Here is a 17,244-nt window from a genome sequence, read left to right as displayed (position 1 = left end):
ATTTGTAGCTACATTTGCATCCAGCCTTTCCCTCCACCCACATTTAAGGCCAAACAAACACATACCAATGGACGGATTCAAGTTGCACCAGTGGTCAAAAGATGCGAAAGTCCCTCGTTTGTTCTGCACACCTTACCGACGATAGCGATGCTACGACAGAGATGGCACAGAGATGTGTGGATATACTGTGACACTCAAAGCAGATGCATTTACAATGATAAAGTCAACAAAATCACAAAGTTGAGTTTTGTTGATGTTATTGACTTATGTGCTAATCAGAAATATTTGCTCACGGTATGACTGGAAGTTAATCGATGCTAACATGCTATTTAGGCTAGCTGTATGTACATATTGCACCATTATGCCTCATTTGTAGCTATATTTGCATCCAGCCTTTCGCTCCACCCACATTTAATGCCAAACAAGTACATACCAATTGACGGATTCAAGTTGCACCAGTGGTCAAAAGATGCAATCGTTGGTTAGAAGGCGATCGCCGAATTCGTCCTTGTTGCCGATGTCTGTCGTGATATGGCCCAATAGCTTCAGTTTCTTCTTCTATTTCTTTTTCGCTATCTGCCTCCACACTCCAACCATCCGTTTCAATACATGCGTAATCTGTTGAATCGCTTAAACCGCTGAAATCTTAGTCTGAATCCGAGCTAATGTCGCTTTCTGTTCTATCCGCCATGTTTGTTTGTATTGGCTTCACGCAGTGACGTCACAGGAAAATGGACAGGCGGATATAACGACGGTTAAAATCATGCACTTTAAAGCTGTTTTTTGGGATATTGCGTGATAGGTAAAATTTTGAAAAAACTTCCAAAAATAAAATAAGCCACTGGGAACTGATTTTTATTGGTTTTAACCCTTCTGAAATTGTGATAATGTTCCCCTTTAAATACACACTGTAAGTATATATGTAATGTAGTCACACACTTAATAACATGTCATATTTACATATCTTTCTCATTTTAAGCATACAATGTCTGCTCTCAGTGGGATGCCGACTGATGGTATGTTCATATCTTCCCGTTTGGATGAAGAATTAATCCTCACAAATGGTTAAAAAAAAGTGGGTGCAAAATAGCGTATTTTCGAATCTTTCTTGCCATCTCCAGGTCTAAGTTGGATGTCAGAGTTGACCAAGTTCTCGGTTTATGTCCACAACCTTCTACTACATAAGTGAGAAGCATGATTTATATAATCTAGAATTAGCTTTCACCCTCTTAGAGGCGAGAAAGCAGCTCAATATGTCAATATAGCAGCATAAGCTAGTTACTTCTGTGATCTATGCGCCGCTAAAAATAGGTCCTCAAAGGCCTACTGAAATTAGATTTTGTTATTTAAACGGGGATAGTAGGTCCATTCTATGTGTCATACTTGATCATTTCGCGATATTGCCATATTTTCGCTGAAAGGATTCAGTAGAGAACATCGACGATAAAGTTCGCAACTTTTGGTGCTGATAAAAAAGCCTTGACTTTACCGGAAGTCGCAGACGATGACTTCACAAGGGTAAGGGCTCCTCACGTCCTCACATTGTTTATAATGGGAACCTCCAGCGGCAAGAGCTATTCGGACCTAGAAAACGACAATTTCCCCATTAATTTGAGCGAGGATGAAAGATTTGTGGATGATGATATTGATAGCGAAAGACTAGAATTTTTTTTTTTTATAAAATAAAATAAAAAGCGACGGCTCCGGGCAGCGGCATTGTGAGCGTTTCAGATGTAATTACACACATTTACTAGGATAATTCTGGAAGATCCCTTATCTGCTTATTTTTTAATAGTGTTTTAGTGAGATTGTAAAGACATACCTCGAGGTCGGATGGCTGCGGTGAACATCCAGTGTCTTAAAGAGAAGCAGAGGAGCCAAGCTCACAGCTGCCTTTTAAACAGCTACTGCAGGAGGACGAATAATCCAATGATGTCTCCGGTAAGATATATATCACAATTTTCCCATCCAAAAACATGCTGGTTGACGTAGAGAAACATGTTCGCTTGACCGCTCTGTGTTAAAAACAAAGGTGCAATACACCGCTTTCCACCAACAGCACTGTTCTTTTTAGTCTCCATTATTAATTGAACAAATTGCAAAAGATTCAGCAACACAGATGTCCAAATTACTGTGTAAGTATGCGATGAAAAGAGACGACTTTTAGCTGTGTGTTATGCTAAGCTAATATTTCCTGACAGTCCGTGACGTCACGCGCACACGTCATCATTCCGCGACGTTTTCAACAAGACACTCCGCGGTAAATTTAAAATTGCAATTTAGTAAACTAAAGCGGCCGTATTGGCATGTGTTGCAATGTTAATATTTCATCATTGATATATAAACTATCAGACTGCGTGGTGGGTAGTAGTGGCTTTCAGTAGGCCTTTAACGTTAGCGCTTATAATAACAATATCACTAATACTTGGTTAATATTCAGGTCACAAAATGTAAAATGAGTATAGTTGGCAGTTTTTGGATGTTTTTTGGAGGACTTTGTGGGTCTAATAGAGGAGCTCCCATTGACTCCAATATTAGCTGATTTCTGCTCATGTTTATTTACTAATTAGAATTCATAAATATTTAAAAAATATGTCTCACATAAGGATTGTGAATGACAGGCGACATTTAAAAAAGTGCAGTTTCCTTTGAATTTGTCAGATAAGTAAACAGTCCTTCAAATTAAAGATGTAAAACAATTGAGGTTGTTTATAGATATTATCCACTATGAAGTTACAGTCAAACTAAGCACACAAGGGAAAGTACATTCATATACACATGAAGTACACACGTGTAAGAATCATGTTCATCGTCACACCCTTAGTTAAAAGCACACCATCCCCATGACATGACACTTCCACGTGATGTAGAACAGGAGTACAACATTTTAAACATACACACACATCTGAAGAATATAAAAAATAAATATATTTGGTGGGCCAAACAAAATGACTCGGGGAGCCAATGTTTGGTATGGGCGATATGACCTCAAATCTATATCCTAATTACAATATATGTCACAATATATAATTTGTTATATGATTGATAATAGAATAATTTCAAAGCGGGTTAAAAAAAGCTCCTAATTTGGCAGCTGACATATGCAGTAACATGTTGTGTCATTTCTAATTGTATTATTTTATCGAACAATTTTTATTAATGTACTTGTTTATTTACTGTTAATATCTGGTTACTTTATTCGAGGAAAAAAAATACTGGAAATGATGTAATATTTTACTGCATATTTCAGCAACTAAATTAGGAGCCTGTGTAACCTGTTTTAAGATAGTCCATCCATCCATCCATCTTCTACCGCTTATTCCCTTTTGGGGTCGCGGGGGGCGCTGGCGCCTATCTCAGCTACAATCGGGCGGAAGGCGGGGTACACCCTGGACAAGTCGCCACCTCATCGCAGGTTTTAAGATAGTTCTATTAGATAGTTCTATTAGTAATTCTACATGAAATAATTTAATCGCAAAATCTAATTTAAACCATATCGTTCATCCATAGTAAAAAGTCCTGTTGTCCTGGTTTGTTTTTCTTTTCCTGCGAATAATGTTGTTAAGAGCAGCGTGTTTGTGTGTCACTGAGATTTCAAGACAGTTCTTACAATAACTTGTTTTTCCTAAGTGCATGTAAAAGTACTGAATGCATTGTGTGACTGAGCAGAGATGCTGTGTTTGTCTTGCAGATGTCTGTGAAGAACATCTTCACCCTGAGCAACAGAAGTGGAGCTTCAGGATGCGAACGGAGGAGCCACAGCCCTTCCACATTAAGAAGGAAGAGGAATACCCACATACCCCCCTTTATAAAGAGGAAGAGGAGGACCCACTGACACCCCATTTTAAAAAGGAAGCGGTGGATCCACTGAGCCCTCACATTAAAGAGGAGGAACACAGCATCAGTCAGCAGGGAGAGCATCTTGAAGGACTGGAGGAGGTTGATGTCACCAAGATGCCAGTGACTGGTGTCCCTGTGAAGAGTGAAGATGATGAGGTGAAAGGTGAAAGTGAGGAGAGGGGAGGGGGGGAGCCTCCAAGCAGCAGCTCAACACAACACATGACAACAGAAGCTGATGGAGACCACTGTGGAGGATCACAAGCAGACAAGCTCTTAGCTCCACTATCAGATAGTGAGGACACAACGTCACACTCTCCTGACACTGATGATGAAGACTCTAAAGATGATAAGACATGTCACACTGACAACACTCACTTCACATCTTAAATCTCCTAGTAATTTGAAAGTACACATGAGAACACACACTGGAGAAAAACCTTTTTCATGTTCAATCTGCGGTAAAGATTTTACTCAGAGGTACGATTTGAAAAGACACATGAGAACACACACTGGAGAAAAACCTTTTTCATGTTCAATCTGCGGTAACGATTTTATTCATAGGCAACATTTGAATACACACAAGACAATACACACTGGAGAAAAACCTTTTACTTGCTCAGAATGCTGTAAAAGATTTGCGCGAAAAGCAGAGTTAAAAAGACACATGAGAATACACACTGGAGAAAAACCATTCATGTGCCCAATTTGTGGCAAAGGATTCTCCCAGAAGGGACAGTTGGTAAACCACACAAAAACACACACTGGAGAAAAACCTTTTTCATGTTCATCTGTAGTAAAGGATTTACTCAAAGGCACCTTTTCAAAGCACACATTAGAAGACACACAGGAGAAAAACCTTTTTCATGTTCAATGTGTGGTAAAGCTTTTACTCGAAGTGACCATTTCAAAGCACACATGAGAATACACACTGGAGAAAAAACGTTTTTATGTTCAATCTGCGGTAAAGATTTTACTCGAAGGGACCATTTCAAAGCACATATGAGAATACACAATGAATAAAAAACCTTTTTCTTGTTAAGAATGTGGTGAAGCTTTTGTACAATGAAGCACTTTGAAAGTACACATGAGAACACACACTGGAGAAAAACCTTTTTCCTGCTCAGAATGTGTTAAAGCGTTTGTATGAAAAAGCACATTGAAAGTAGCCATGAGAACACACACTGGAGACATACCTTATACATGTTCAGTATATTGTAAACGTTTTATACAAAGTCTGCTTTTGAAAAGACTCATGAGAATACACACTGGTAAGTAAGTGTTGAGTTGCAGCGTGTGTGGTGAAAGATTCTCTTCTAGGCTTCACGGTGAAAGAGGGGTGAGTGCGTCTGCCTCACAATACAAAGGTCCTGAGTAGTCCTGTGTTCAATCCCGGGCTCGGGGTCTTTTTGTGTGGAGTTTGCATGTCCTCCCCGTGAATGCGTGGGTTCCCTCTGGGTACTCCGGCTTCCTCCCACTTCCTGTCAAAGTTTGTTGTTGACGAACCCCATGATGCGGAGACGGAGTCAGGCATTGAATAAGGAAACATGGTTTTAATATAAAATACTAGAACAAAACCAAACAAAGGGTACAAACAAAAAGCACGCACGTGGGCAGATAAACTAAGAGAGCAAGCATGGGAGCTACAAAACAAAAAGGAACTTTAGAATGGAAAAGAGAAGTCGTACTTGTACTTAGAAAACAAACTGGAAGCAGGGAACAAAAGGCAGTAAGCTAAAAACCGCAATCAAACATAGCTTACAGCAACGCTGCATGGACAAGACAAGATACGACAGGTAGCAAAGACAAGTGCGACATTTGGCAACGACAATAATCCAGCACTGACCGGAGGAAAAAAGCAGGTAAAATAGGAGCGGGCTGATTGTAGCCAGGTGTAGCCAGGTGCCAATCAGCCGCAGCTGAGGGAAAAACAGCACACAGGGAGACAAACAGGAAGCTGGACCAAAATAAGAGTGCTGACAGGAACTAAGGACAGGATATTCCAAACACATAGAGGAGAAACTAAAACACAAACCGTCAGTGGCAAGCGTGACATTTCCCAAGACATGCACCTGGGGATAGGCTCCTCCCACCTCCAAAGACATGCACCTGGGGATAGGCTCCTCCCACCTCCAAAGACATGCACCTGGGGATAGACTCCTCCCACCTCCAAAGACATGCACCTGGGGATAGGCCCCTCCCACCTCCAAAGACATGCACCTGGGGATAAGCCCCTCCCACCTCCAAAGACATGCACCTGGGGATAGGCCCCTCCCACCTCCAAAGACATGCACCTGGGGATAGGCCCCTCCCACCTCCAAAGACATGCACCTGGGGATAGGTTGATTGGCAACACTAAATGGTCCCTAGTGTGTGAATGTTGTCTGTCTATCTGTGTTGGCCCTGCGATGAGGTGGCAACTTGTCCAGGGTGTACACTGCCTTCTGCCCGATTGTAGCTGAGATAAGCACCAGCGCCCCCCGCGACCCCAAAGGGGGATAAGCGGTAGGAAATGGATGGATGGATGGATTGTCTTCTAAGTACCAGTGTAAGAAACACAAGTGTGCTGGTGAGAACAGCAGCAGCAAATGAAACTGCAGGATTTGAAATAAACTGTCCAGACTTTGACTTTCTAACAAAATCAGCACATAGATCCTAACATTTATAAATCAGATATTTTGCATTTTTAAGTCAAGTACATGTTTTAATATACAACATTGTGTACCTTATTCAAAAATAAACAACACTTTGACTGTAAAGGTGAGAATAAATGATAAATAAATAAATGGGTTGTACTTGTATAGCGCTTTTCTACCTTCAAGGTACTCAAAGCGCTTTGACACTACTTCCACATTTACCCATTCACACACACATTCACACACTGATGGAGGGAGCTGCCATGCAAGGCGCCAACCAGCACCCATCAGGAGCAAGGGTGAAGTGTCTTGCTCAGGACACAACGGATGTGACGAGGTTGGTTCTAGGTGGGATTTGAACCAGGGACCCTTGGGTTACACACGGCCACTCTCCCACTGCGCCACACCGTCCCCAGGACAAAACATGTTACAAATACTTTTATACGTGTATAGAGATATTCAGAAATCATTTTTAATTATTATTGATGTTATAGATTAACATTATATGGTGTATATATTTGTTTTACATTTGTTAATACATTTGCTTTTGAGTACTCATAAATCCCTCTTAGTTCATATTTACTGGTTCACATCTGAAACATCTTCTGGACCACTTCTGGAAGCATATTATTATTTACTTTATATATAATTTCAGCAGTTGTCTTAATCCTTGTGTGGTGTTCGGCTATGTGGGACCCGTTTTTAATGTTTATTAAAAGAAAAATAATACAATTAATGAATTTTCCAAACTGAGACTCACTGGCTTTGGCTCATTTTCTGTGAAGAACATATATCAGAATACATATTTAATGAACACACACCATACACCCCCCTACACATTTCTGTTACATATAGGATGTTCGGGGTCCCCTGGACCCAGGGCTAATAGAAGTGTGGAAATTGATGTTCTGTTCACACACACACACACACACACACACACACACACACACACACACACACACACACACACACACACACACACACACACAGCAGGCCTAGACAGGAGGAGGACAGAGTGTATGTACACAGAACATCAGAGGGTCAAACGCAAGGTTGCAACACTACCTGCCAACGCTGTTTGCTCTCCCCTTGCTGTACAACCCTGGGCCAAATGTCACCATTGATGAACAGCTGATGCAATTTAAGGGCCCCTTTCGGCAGTATCCATCCATTTTCTACCGCTTATTCCCTTTTTTGGGTCGCGGGGGGCGCTGGCGCCTATCTCAGCTACAATCGGGCGGAAGGCGGGGTACGCCCTGGACAAGTCTCTACCTCATCGCAGGGCCAACACAGACAGACAGACAACATTCACACTCACATTCACACACTAGGGCAGTAAATACCATCTAAACCTGCAAAGTAGGGTATAAAGATCTGGGCTGCCAGTGATGTCACTTCCTCATATGCTTGGAACTTACAAGTCTACACAGGGAAACCTGAGGGAGGAGCCCCCGACATGTCTCAGTGCCTCCGTGGACACAACTTCACATGCGACACTTTTTTACTTTGCACAAACTGGGACAGGAGCTCCTGAAGAGGAAGCTGACCATGGTGGGAACAATAAGGAAAAACAGGTCAGAGCTCCCACCTCAACTGCTGACTTCAAAGAACAGGCGTGTCAAGTCTTCCAAGTTTGTATACACGGCTGACACATCCCGGGTATCCTTTGTGCCGAAGAAAGGCCAGAATGTGGTGCTCATGTGTACACTGCACGGGGAAGGAAGAATCTGTGACCAGGAACATCACAAACCAGAGATCATCATGGATTATAACGCCACAAAAGGAGGGGTAGACAACATGGACAAGCTGGTGACGGCCTACAGCTGCAAACGGAGGACTTTACGCTGGCCACTGGTGATATTCTTTGACATGTTGGACATCTCAGCGTACAACTCCTTTGTCATTTGGATGGCACTGAACCCAGAGTGGAAACGAGTGAAGCTCCAGAAAAGACGGCCCTTCCTTGAGGATCTGGGAATGGCATTGGTGAGACCACAAATGGAGAGAAGAGATTATGTCCCCAGAACCCCAGCCTCTGCAGCCATGGTGAGGAGGATTCAGGAGGAGAATGCTGGTGGCCTGTCTGCAGAGCCTGAAGTAAGTGTGTGATGCTGTTGATACATGTCTGCCACTCATGTCTTCTTAAAGAGAGACAGAAGTCTTAGTAAAATTCCTGATCTTTTCATTATTCTGGGTTGTGAACACCAGCAACAAGAAGAAGTGTGCGGACCCAAGATGGAGAGGAAAACAACACGTATATCTGCAACACACACACACACAGTAAAGCTCTGCCCCTCAAGTGTTGTATAGGCTAGTGGCTACAGGCCATGTGTTCAAAGTGTTGTCTTCACTGCTATGTTTACTCTGTGTTCATGTTGTTCAGCTTGTGTTGTGCACCTGAATGGCTTACATTTCAAGTTCAACAAAATAAAAGTCAGTAGTTTCTAAAAAGCTTGCTTCACTTGTAAATTTGTTTCCACTCATATCTTGATTTTAATTTATTTTCTTTATTATGTTTTAAATAATACGTTGTAATTGTGACCTAACAAAGGTAAAGGGCAGATATTAACCATATGTATTGTTTATACTCCTTGTAATTGGAATAAGGTAAACATCTGTTCAGTATTTTAACATAAATTGTTTGCTTGTGAGGCATTAAAAGTCACAAAATGCAACGGGTCCATTAGGCCCCAAAACACTGGCTGAGTAACAACAATATGAACACCACACAAGGGTTAATACTTATACACTAAACATGTAAAGGAGGAATTGGAAGTCTGGGACACTAAATAAGGCACACTTGGAAGCAATGAATTTTTTTGTGTGTGCAGTTGCAGCAGAAGTCCACAGGAGGGCGCACGTTCCCTCTTCATAAGTCTGGTTCTCTCTCTCTCTCTCTCTCTCTCTATTTCTATCTCTCTTTTTTTTCTCACTCTCTTTGCCCCTCTCGCTCTCCCTCTCTCTCTCTCTCTCTCTCTATATATATATATATATATATATATATATATATATATATATATATATATATATAGGGGCTTCACGGTGGCAGAGGGGTTAGTGCGTCTGCCTCACAATACGAAGGTCCTGCAGTCCTGGGTTCAAATCCGGCTTCCTCCCACCTCCAAAGACATGCTCCTGGGGATAGGCCCCTCCCACCTCCTATGACATGCACCTGGGGATAGGTTGATTGGCAACACTAAATGGTCCCTAGTGTGTGAATGTGAGTGTGAATGTTGTCTGTCTATCTGTGTTGGCCCTGCCATGAGGTGGCGACTTGTCCAGGGTGTACCCTGCCTTCCGCCCGATTGTAGCTGAGATAGGCGCCAGCGCCCCCCGCGACCCCGAAAGGGAATAAGCGGTAGGAAATGGATGGATATATATATATATATATAAATGTATATTTAATTCATACGCTAACGTGTATTTAATATTTATACACGTTTTTAATATTCATATATTCAATCCAATCCAATCCACTTTATTTATATAGCACATTTAAACAACAATAACGTTTCCAAAGTGCTGCACAGCCATGTTAAAAACAATATTATGCTCCACTAATGACTGAACAAAACAAAAAATGAATAAAAACAAAACCAATAAAAACAATATAAAAACAAATATGATTAAAAACTATTTTAAAGGGTAAAATCAATTAAAACAGTAAAATAGAAATCAAAGTGTATAAAAAACACAGAGGACAACAGAGGACAGAGGACCACACAACTCACGTAGTGTTAAAAGCCAAAGAATAAAAGTGGGTCTTAAGACGAGACTTGAAAGAGTCCACTGTGGAAGCAGTTTGAACATGGAGGGGCAGAGTGTTCCAGAGCTTAGGGCCGACCACAGAGAAGGCCCTGTCTCCCCTGGTCTTAAGTCTGGTCTTGGGCACCACGAGCTGGAACTGGCTCTCGGACCTCAGAGCGCGCGCAGGAATGTAAATTTGGATGAGGTCCGAGATATATTGAGGTGCCAGTCCATGTAAAGATTTAAAAACAAACAGCAATGTTTTAAAATCAATTCTAAAATGAACAGGGAGCCAGTGCAAACTCTGAAGAATTGGGGTTATATGCTGGCGTTTCCTGGCCCCTGTTAAAAGTCCTGCTGCCGCCTTCTGGACTAACTGCAACCGGGAGAGAGCTTTTTGGCTAATGCCAGCATAAAGTGCATTGCAGTAGTCCAGGCCACTTCAAATAAAAGCATGCACGACTTGTTCCAAAAGGTTAAAAGATAAAAACGGTTTAACCTTTACTAAAAGACGAAGGTGATAAAAACACGAATTTAAAACGCCATTGACTTGTTTGTCTAGTTTAAAATCGCTGTCTATAGTGACGCCAAGGCTGGTGACTTTGGGACGCACATCATTTTGCAATGGTCCCAGGTCAGTGAGGGCCGGACCAAAAACTAAAATTTCCGTTTTTCCCTCATTCATTATTAAAAAATTCTGGGCTAACCAAGCCTTGACGTCACATAGACAGTTAAGGAGGGGTGTCAGGGGGCCGTGGCTTTTTGAAATCGTCATATAAATTTGGCAGTCATCTGCATAAAAGTGATAAAACACTCCATGTTTCTTAAAAATATCTCCAAGAGGAAGGAGATAAAGAGCGAACAGGATGGGGCCTAAAATAGATTCCTGGGGGACACCACAGTAAAGCGGGGCAGAAGAGGAGGTGGCGTCCCCCAGCCTGACAGAGAAGGACCTCTCAGACAGGTAAGATCTGAACCACTGTGACGCAGTCCCCCTGACAGCCACACAGTCTCTCAGGCGCTCTAAAAGAATTGTGTGGTCGACTGTGTCAAAGGCAGCTGTAAGATCTAAAAGCACTAAAATGGCAGCGCTGCCAGAATCAGACATTAAAAGCAAGTCATTAAAAACCTTTAAAAGTGCAGATTCAGTACTGTGCAAAGCTTTGTATCCAGACTGAAATGGATCTAAAGTGCTATTTTCATCTAAAAAAGGCTGCAGTTGTGCCAGAACACATTTCTCCAAAATATTTGACACAAAAGGTAATTTAGAAATGGGCCGATAATTTGACAAACTTGTCGGATCAAGACCTGTTTTTTTAATCAAAGGCTCAACAACAGCTCTTTTACAAAAGGAGGGGACACAGCCAGAAATCAAGCTGCTGTTGCTGATGTTCCTAACAGACAAATCAATAGTGTCCCAGATTTCTTTAAAAAAGCGAGGGGGGACTGGGTCTGTGGGACATGACGAGGGTTTTAGCTTGCCGACTATTCCTGTAAGCTCAGGCATGGACACAGGCTCAAAGTGACAGAACACAGTCGAGCACTGAGTGGCCACATTAAAACTTAATGGAAAACGAGAAAGATTTGCCCGAATAGAAGCAACCTTATCATTAAAAAAGGAGAGAAATTTTTCACAAGTTTCACTTGTCATCTCCAGTGAAGTGGCTGGATTTGGTTTAAGAACATTACTAATAGTATTAAAAAGAACACGTGGCTTACTGATGCTATTTAAAATGAAGTCTGACGAATATTTTGTTTTCTCAGCTTTAACCACACTTTGATAATTTCGACAGTTTTCTTTTAAAATTTGATAGGAGACTTCCAAGTGATCCCCTTTCCACTTGCGCTCCGCCCTTCGCCACTCACGCCGAGCTGTGTGTGTGCTTTCATTGAGCCAAGGCTCCTGTTTTAGTTTGGGACGTATAGCTCTGAGGGGCGCTATACTATCCAGAATCTTAGAACATGTCGAAAGAAAAGAGCACATCAATTGTTGAGTGTCTGCAGGGTGTGATATACTCTGCATGGACTCAGTAAACAAAGAAGAAAAGGCGGCTGCAGTGTCAGACCTAATAACACGCGCATGACGCACGGCAAGCGGCTTTACATCAGGTTCAAAAGTTAAATTAAACATAACAGGACTGTGATCACTGAACACCGCATCACCAATAACAACATTGTCAACAATAAAACCATAAGACAGTACGAGGTCTAGTGTATGCCTGCGTTCGTGTGTAGAACCACACACAGACTGTACTAAGTTAAAAGAGTCAATGACATTCAGGAAGCTCCTGGATAAAGGTTCGTCTGGGCAGCAGGTGTGAATATTAAAATATCCAACAATTAAGACACGATCGTATTTGGGCAGGATTTCGGCCAGAAATTGAGAAAAGTCATTTATAAAGTCTTTGTGGTACTTGGGTGGTGGATATACGACGACACACAGGACGACACCAGAAAGACCCAGTTCAAACATGCATAGTTCCAAGCTTGAAAAGGAGGATTGCAGGCGGATCTGACGGCATTTAAAGTCATTTTTAAAAACCACTGCTAATCCTCCTCCTTTTCGGCCGGACGACCGCGGAGAATTAAAATAGGAACACTCCGGAGGCAGAAGTTCATTAAGAGCGGCGGACTCACCGACTCTCAGCCAGGTTTCTGTCAAACAGAGGAGGTCCAGTCCGCGGGAGACCAATAAATCCTTCAGGATAAATGTTTTGTTGGTCAATGATCTTGCGTTCACAAGACTGAACTTAACGGGGGCCGGCTCGTCCAAGGCCGCTGCTAATCCAGGTGGGGCCTGACACAGGTGGCGGGAATTCACGCCGCGTCTCCGGGGGCGGGGCCAGCAGGAGCGAGGCGGGCGAGCTTCCCTCTGCAGACCGACAACAGGCACAATCCAGGACCCGGGGGGATCCAGCGAACGCGGGTGCAGGAAGAGACCAGGTACCGGACCATACTTCCTTCGGGAAGCCACGGAAAGGCGGGCCAGGAGTGCCCTAACTCTCACCAGCTGGCCGCCACGTTTGCCGCGGCGCCGGTGGCGCTTTCGCCGGGGGGGAGGAGCCAGTGGGCGAAAAAGGAAAGGAGGAATCCGGCCAGGTGAGAACGCTGACTTGGACGTCGAAAAACCAACGTCGAAGTTGATCATGTCCGTGTGAGAGGGACACAGATCCAACAGCGTTTGGCGATCATACACCAACAGTGAGTTGACAGGGACAACAGAAAACGTGAACAGCACAAAAACAAACACAACTGACAGCGAGAGACGGCAGGCCACAGCACACACTGGCGCCATCTTGGATTGTTATAACTGCGGCTCAATTACTATTATTAATAAGGTAAACAAGTTATCTTTTGAAGGTGTAGTCAGTAATGTGATTACTTCTTCCCAGTTTAACTGTGGTGACACTATCTAAATGAAAGCAAAACAGATGTCATCTTTCTTGGCCAACATGTTGACTGTGCTCATGCTTCTTTTATAACAGACATGTCTCTAAAGATGAATGTGAAAATGACTGTAATTATTGTCCACCAGCAGGGGGAGCTCATCACTAGTTCTACTGTGTGGAGGCTGGCATGTGGTACATTATTTCCTGTGTGTGTATGACTTATTCAGAGGGAGAACAGCACACTTTCACGTATGGCGTCTACCATTAAGGATTGCAGGAATGACTTTTAGGATGTTTTTATATGAATAAGGTGGATTGGACGTTGGCCTGGGAAGACATTCCCCTGAAGGTCTTCTTCATATGTCAGCTGGAAGTACCCTGACTGCTGTGAGGGGAAACTGATGAGATTGTGAGATCATATGTTGGTGCAGGACAATGTCTCATGTGACTGAGCAAAGCTGGACTTTTCTCAAGAATGTTTGTTTTCTCCTGTCCCGCAGACCTCGATGAAGAACATCGTCCTCGTGAGCAGGAGGTGGAACCACAGTCCCCCAACATACACAAGGAAGAAGAGGTACCACATTCCCAACATATCAAAGAGGGAGGAGAGGAGCCACAACCCCGCCCCCCCCCCCCCCACACACATTAAAGAGGAAGACGAGACGCCACAGACCCATAATGTTAAACTGACCCTTCACATTAAGAACGGCAAGCGGAGGACCCACTGATCTTACACATCAAAAATGCAGAGGAGGACCCACTGAACCCTCACTTTAAAGAGGAAGAGGAGGACCAAGAGCCGCCGCACATTAAAGAGGAAGAGGAGGAAAAGGGCATCAGTCAGCCTAAATGGTTGGAGGAGTTCCCAGTGACTGGTGTCCCTGTGAAGAGTGAAGATGATGAGGTGAAAGGTGAAAGTGAGGAGAGGGGAGGGGGGGAGCCTCCAAGCAGCAGCTCAACACAACACATGACAACAGAAGCTGATGGAGACCACTGTGGAGGATCACAAGCAGACAAGCTCTTAGCTCCACTATCAGATAGTGAGGACACAACGTCACACTCTCCTGACACTGATGATGAAGACTCTAAAGATGATAAGACATGTCACACTGACAACACTCACTTCGCATCTTCTCTCTGTCACAAAACTTTTAAATACCAAAGTCGTCTGAAAAGACACATGAGAAAACACACTGGAGAAAAACCTTTCATTTGTTCAATCTGTGGTAAAGGCTTTACACAAAGTTGGAGTTTGAAAAAGCACATGGGAATGCACCGTGGTGAAAAACCTTATATCTGTTCATTCTGTGGTAAAGGTTTTACACAAAGTCAACATTTGAAAATACACAAGAGAACACACACTGGTGAAAAATCACATTTCTGTTCAATATGTAAAAAATATTTTGTACAACGTCGAGATTTGAAAGTACACATGAGAACACACACTGGTGAAAAACCTTTTTCCTGTGTGGTCTGTGGTAAAGGTTTTACACAAAGTCATAATTTGAATGTACACAAGAGAACACACACTGGTGAAAAACCTTTTTCTTGTTCAATCTGTGGTAAAGGTTTTACAGACAGTCCAACTTTGAAAAGACACAAGAGAACACACACTGGTGAAAAACCTTTTTCCTGTTCAATCTGTAACAGAAGCTTTGGTGAACAATCAAAGCTTGTAGCACACATGAGAAGACACCCAGGAGAGAAAGTGTTGAGTTGCAGTGTGTGTGGTGAAAGATTGTCTTCTAAGTACCAGTGTAAGAAACACAAGTGTGCTGGTGAGAACAGCAGCAGCAAATGAAACTGCAGGATTTGAAATAAACTGTCCAGACTTTCATTTTGACTTTCTAACAACATCAGCACATATAACATGTGTGACATTGTTGTTTGTCTAACAATCTGTTTAATGTGCTTCTACATTTATAGATTAAGATAGTTTGAAATATGAAAGTATTACATATTTGTATTTCTAATTGTTAATAATCCCATAGATTATCACCTTTATATGATATACATATGTACTGGTTCACATCTGAAACATCTTCTGGACCACTTCAGGAAGCATATTATTATTTACTTCATACATCATTTGAACAGTTGTCTTTTATACAATTTTAAAATGTGTGACTTTATGAATCATTTGCTGGGTCTCTTTAATCTATTTTATTCATTATCGTTATTACTCTGTATTATTATGATTGTGTTGTGATTGTTTTACATGTATGTCCCCAGACCTTTATGCAATATAAACGTGAGAGAAAATGGCAGATTATTTTTGTGAAGGGATTTTTTTTTTTACAAACTTACATTTGTGGAAATATCAAATAAATCCAGTATTGTGTTTGAAACATTTTTTTATGTTTTTTTTTTTTCTTTTTTAACATCCCCACAACAACATCAATATCATTCAAAGTTTGGAGTGTCAGACAAAAGCCAATATTGTACATCATCCCACAGAGATTTACTTTGCATACATTCTTAAAATAAACAGTTTATTGTGTTTCCCAATCACAGATCGAACAAGTGTTGTCTTCAATTGCAAAACAACATACAAAATATTACTTTAAGTGGTCAATTCTGTCTTTTTTTCTTACATTAACTCTTTTGCCTTAGAAAGAATGGAAACTTTTAATTTATGGGTATTTTTCTTGTTCCAGGTTGTACTTAATGAAATCTTCAAATAATAAACTATTTTTATCAGTCAATAAGTGCATCAGTGACCAAATGCCTTTTTCAAACCATTGCTGTTCAAATATGGATTTGTTTCTCATTTTAATATAAGAACAATTCCATAGTGGAGTATTGTGTGTGATGAAGTTGTGTTTGTAAATTAGTTTCCAGTACAACAACACTTGCTGGTAGGGATGGGTACTGTTCACTTCTAATTCCATGTTTTATGTGTTATATATGTCAATATATTGTGTGTTTGTATTTTGCCAACATGGTAGAATCACATGATAGGCAGGTTGTATCATGTTTTTCTGTCACCTTGAGGAAATGGCATAAAGAGGAAGATGACAATATAATGTCACTTGGACAATGATGTACAGAACAGAGGAGATTTAGTTCATTTTTATTTTTGCTTTTAGGTGATTCTTTTTTTAATTATTATTTCACAAAACCTCTCCATTATCCAGCTATGGATTTCTGGTAGCTGGTTAAAAAGAGATGGAAGGAGATAGTGAGCTGATGTATGAGGAAGGTATGGACATGGATAGGACTAGAGGGGAGAGAGGAAAGAAGGGGAGAGGAGGTCATGAAGGAAAGTAGCGCACTAAGAGAGTAGAAAGGAGGAAAAATATTATGGTTGATAATTGCAAGATTATATATACATTGAAGTCAGATCAAGACATGAAGGATATTAGTTTGATGACACTGGTTAAGGGATGAAAGAAGGACATTGGAGAGGTGGAGATGGCCAAAGTGCTAAAGGACGGAAGTCTTTGGACTAAATGTAAAAATGGAGAGTAAAAGAACAAAAGCAATGCGATTGCAAAAGCTGTGCAATAAGATACTAAAGGAAAGAATGGAAGTGGGAGAATGAAAGGGGGCCAGAGGAGTCGTGACAGGAATCCCAAGAGCAGAACATTTAGAAGATTTGAAAATAAAAATGAAAAGGGTGAACTGTCACAATG

At 41.7% G+C, this 17,244-nt stretch overlaps 2 protein-coding genes across 2 annotated transcripts; both read left to right on the top strand.

Annotated features, from left to right (window-relative positions):
• Positions 1–7,938: 7,938 nt before the first annotated feature.
• On the top strand, positions 7,939–8,899 carry LOC133546858 (uncharacterized). The gene is made up of 2 exons (XM_061892694.1): positions 7,939–8,570; positions 8,682–8,899. The coding sequence occupies exons 1-2, from the start codon at positions 7,962–7,964 to the stop codon at positions 8,781–8,783; spliced, it is 711 nt and encodes a 236-aa protein (XP_061748678.1). The 5' UTR covers positions 7,939–7,961; the 3' UTR covers positions 8,784–8,899.
• A 5,213-nt stretch (positions 8,900–14,112) lies between these two features.
• LOC133546857 (zinc finger protein 239-like) lies at positions 14,113–16,223 on the top strand. The gene has a single exon (XM_061892693.1). The coding sequence runs from the start codon at positions 14,577–14,579 to the stop codon at positions 15,408–15,410; it is 834 nt and encodes a 277-aa protein (XP_061748677.1). The 5' UTR covers positions 14,113–14,576; the 3' UTR covers positions 15,411–16,223.
• Positions 16,224–17,244: the final 1,021 nt, after the last annotated feature.

The sequence above is a fragment of the Nerophis ophidion genome, unplaced genomic scaffold (assembly GCF_033978795.1).
Source record: "Nerophis ophidion isolate RoL-2023_Sa unplaced genomic scaffold, RoL_Noph_v1.0 HiC_scaffold_46, whole genome shotgun sequence".
In the NCBI taxonomy this organism is placed as follows: domain Eukaryota; kingdom Metazoa; phylum Chordata; class Actinopteri; order Syngnathiformes; family Syngnathidae; genus Nerophis; species Nerophis ophidion.
Note: the sequence above shows the minus strand (reverse complement) of the source record. Positions and strands in the feature narration are given on the sequence as shown.